At 39.1% G+C, this 2529-nt stretch overlaps 1 protein-coding gene across 1 annotated transcript; it reads right to left on the bottom strand.

The window, feature by feature from the left end:
* Nucleotides 1-894, bottom strand: LOC149323409 (taste receptor type 2 member 41-like). The gene has a single exon (XM_089477364.1). The coding sequence runs from the start codon at nucleotides 892-894 to the stop codon at nucleotides 1-3; it is 894 nt and encodes a 297-aa protein (XP_089333490.1).
* Nucleotides 895-2529: the final 1635 nt, after the last annotated feature.

Genomic DNA, 2529 nt, shown 5'->3' on the forward strand with positions numbered 1-2529 from the left:
TCATGTTCTGTGTCTGATGTTTAGGATGTGAGCACACATTTCTTTCAGTTTAGGATTGGTTAATATTAGTATAATGGAGTGTGCAGAAGGAAACAGACACAACAAGATGTTGATAGGCAGTCTGTCAAATTCTTCATTATTAATAATGCTTTTGGTATAAATTATCATACCAGTGAAATAGAAAACGTAAAAGAAGAGACAGAACAACAAAGATGTCATGACTTTCATGTGAACCTGAGTGTTGAGGTCCTTCACACCAAGACTGCTTTTCTTCAGGTTTCTTGTATGCCTGAGCAGAGAAATAAGCAGAAGGATGGATGCAGTTGTGCTCAGGCAGAAATTTGTGGAAGAAAAAGAGAATTCCAGAGGAACAAAAACAATGAAAGTGTTGTTGCAAACCTCATTTCTATTGGCATTCCCTGGCAGAGTTTCTGTCACATTGTAACATTCTTTGTGTTCAAAAAAAATGACTAATGAAGAAAGAAAAAAGACCATGGAGACTAATATTGACATTCCAAGCAGCCTGGGTATGAGCACATTGATCCTCGCTTTTATCCACAGGAAGAAAGGGTTGGCAAAGTTGGTGACCTTCACGCAACAAAAAACAGTGAGCCATGTGGCACACCAGTGGCTTACCATGTTGGAAAACATCCAGGAAAAGTATATAAACTCTGTTAAGTAAAAAATCTTTGGAAAAAAGGTGCTGATCAGAATAGTTGACTGTGCTATAAATCTGGAGGTGCTCAAACTAGTCAGGAGAATATCACAAAGGACCATCTTCTTGCTTTGCAGCCATTGGTGTCCATTCACGACTACGATGAATCCATTTCCCAAAATACCAATAAGGGACACAATTCCAAAAATAATCCAATAACTGATATTCAGTATAGACATCTTTCTAGCCTGCAATGTCTAGATTGTCTGTAAAGAGGTATCTAGTTGTAATTCTTCAGGTTTTTGCCTGATGTTTGCTGTGGAACACTGCTGTTTGGGGCTTTTATAATGATCAGATCATGCTACAGAGTGCAATGCAAATCTCAGGAAGATTCTGTTCCTAATGACCCAACTAGGTATCATGTGGCAGATTTGAAATAATCATTTCTCCAGAAAGACAACGTGAGTTTAGTTATAGTCCTGTATCTGCTATTTGAGCTTTGTGTTGATCCCAAAACTGTGGGGATGGGACTTAATTCTATCCCGATTCCCTCTGCCTCCTCACCCACATTCGGATCTACATTTTGCCAGGGGAAATGGGTTAAACCTCAGGAATAAATATTCATCTTTACCTGTAACTATATGTAAAATCCATCTCCTCTTTCCCCTCTATTTATCCTAGATTCATAGAGTTGGAGGAACCACAAGAGCCATCCAGTCCAACCCCCTGCCATGTAGGAATACACAGTCAAAACAGTCCCAACAGATGGCCTTCCAGCCTCTGTTGGGGGAAAAAACTCCAAAGAAGAGACTCCACCACTCTCTGAGGGAGAATATTATTATAATTATAATTATTATGCTTTATTTATGTAGTGCTGTAGATTTCCACTATTGAACAGCTCTTAACCATCAGGATGTTCAAGACTGACATTCCACAGTCAAACAACACTTACTGTCAGGAGATTCTTCCTAATGTTTAAGTAGTATCTCTTTTCCTGTAGCCTGAATCCATTGCTACGTATTTTAGTCTTTAGAGCTGCGGGAAACAAGCTTGCTTCATCCTCAATATGGCATCCTTTCAAATGTTTAAACATGGATATCATGTCACCTATTAACCTTCCCTTCCAGAGGACCTGGTTTCTAGACTTTTCACCATTTTGGTTGTCCCCTCTGGACACGCTCCAGTTTGTCAACATCCTTCTTGAATTCTGGTGTCCAGAACTGGACACAATGTTCCACCTGAGGTCTGACCAAAGATAAATAGAGTGGTATCATTTTTGTTGTTGCTGTTATTATTATTATTGTTATTATTATTATTTATATAGCGCTGTAGAGATGGTACTATTACTTCACTCAGTCTAGATGCTATACTTCTATTGATACAGCCTAAAATTGCATTAGCTTTTTTAGCTGCTGCATCATACTGTTGACTCATGTTGAGCTTGGGGTCTACTATGACCCTTAGATCCCTTTCTCGTGTACTGTTGCCAAACCAAGTATCACCCATCTTATATGTGTGCATTTCATTTTTACTGCTTATGTGTAGTACCTTACATTTCTCCCCGTTGAAATTCATTTGATTGGGTTTTTAGCTCATTTTTGTAACAAATTAAGGTCATTTTGAATCCAGATCCTGTCCTCTGGGGTATTAACTACCTCCTTAATCTAATGTCATCTGCAAATTTGATAAGCCACCATCCAACTCAAAGATGTGGAATAGCACTGAGGCCAGGACAGAACCTTGTGGCACCACGATAGTCATTTATCTCCAGGATGAAAAGGAGCCCTTGCTGAGGACATGCTGGGTTTGGTTGGTCAACCAATTACAAATCCACCTAATAACCGCATTTCCAACCCAGATTTTAATACCATTTT

The sequence above is a fragment of the Sceloporus occidentalis genome, unplaced genomic scaffold (genome assembly GCF_023333645.1).
Source record: "Sceloporus occidentalis isolate IW3139 unplaced genomic scaffold, rSceOcc1.0.p SCAF_1, whole genome shotgun sequence".
NCBI classification, from domain to species: domain Eukaryota; kingdom Metazoa; phylum Chordata; class Lepidosauria; order Squamata; family Phrynosomatidae; genus Sceloporus; species Sceloporus occidentalis.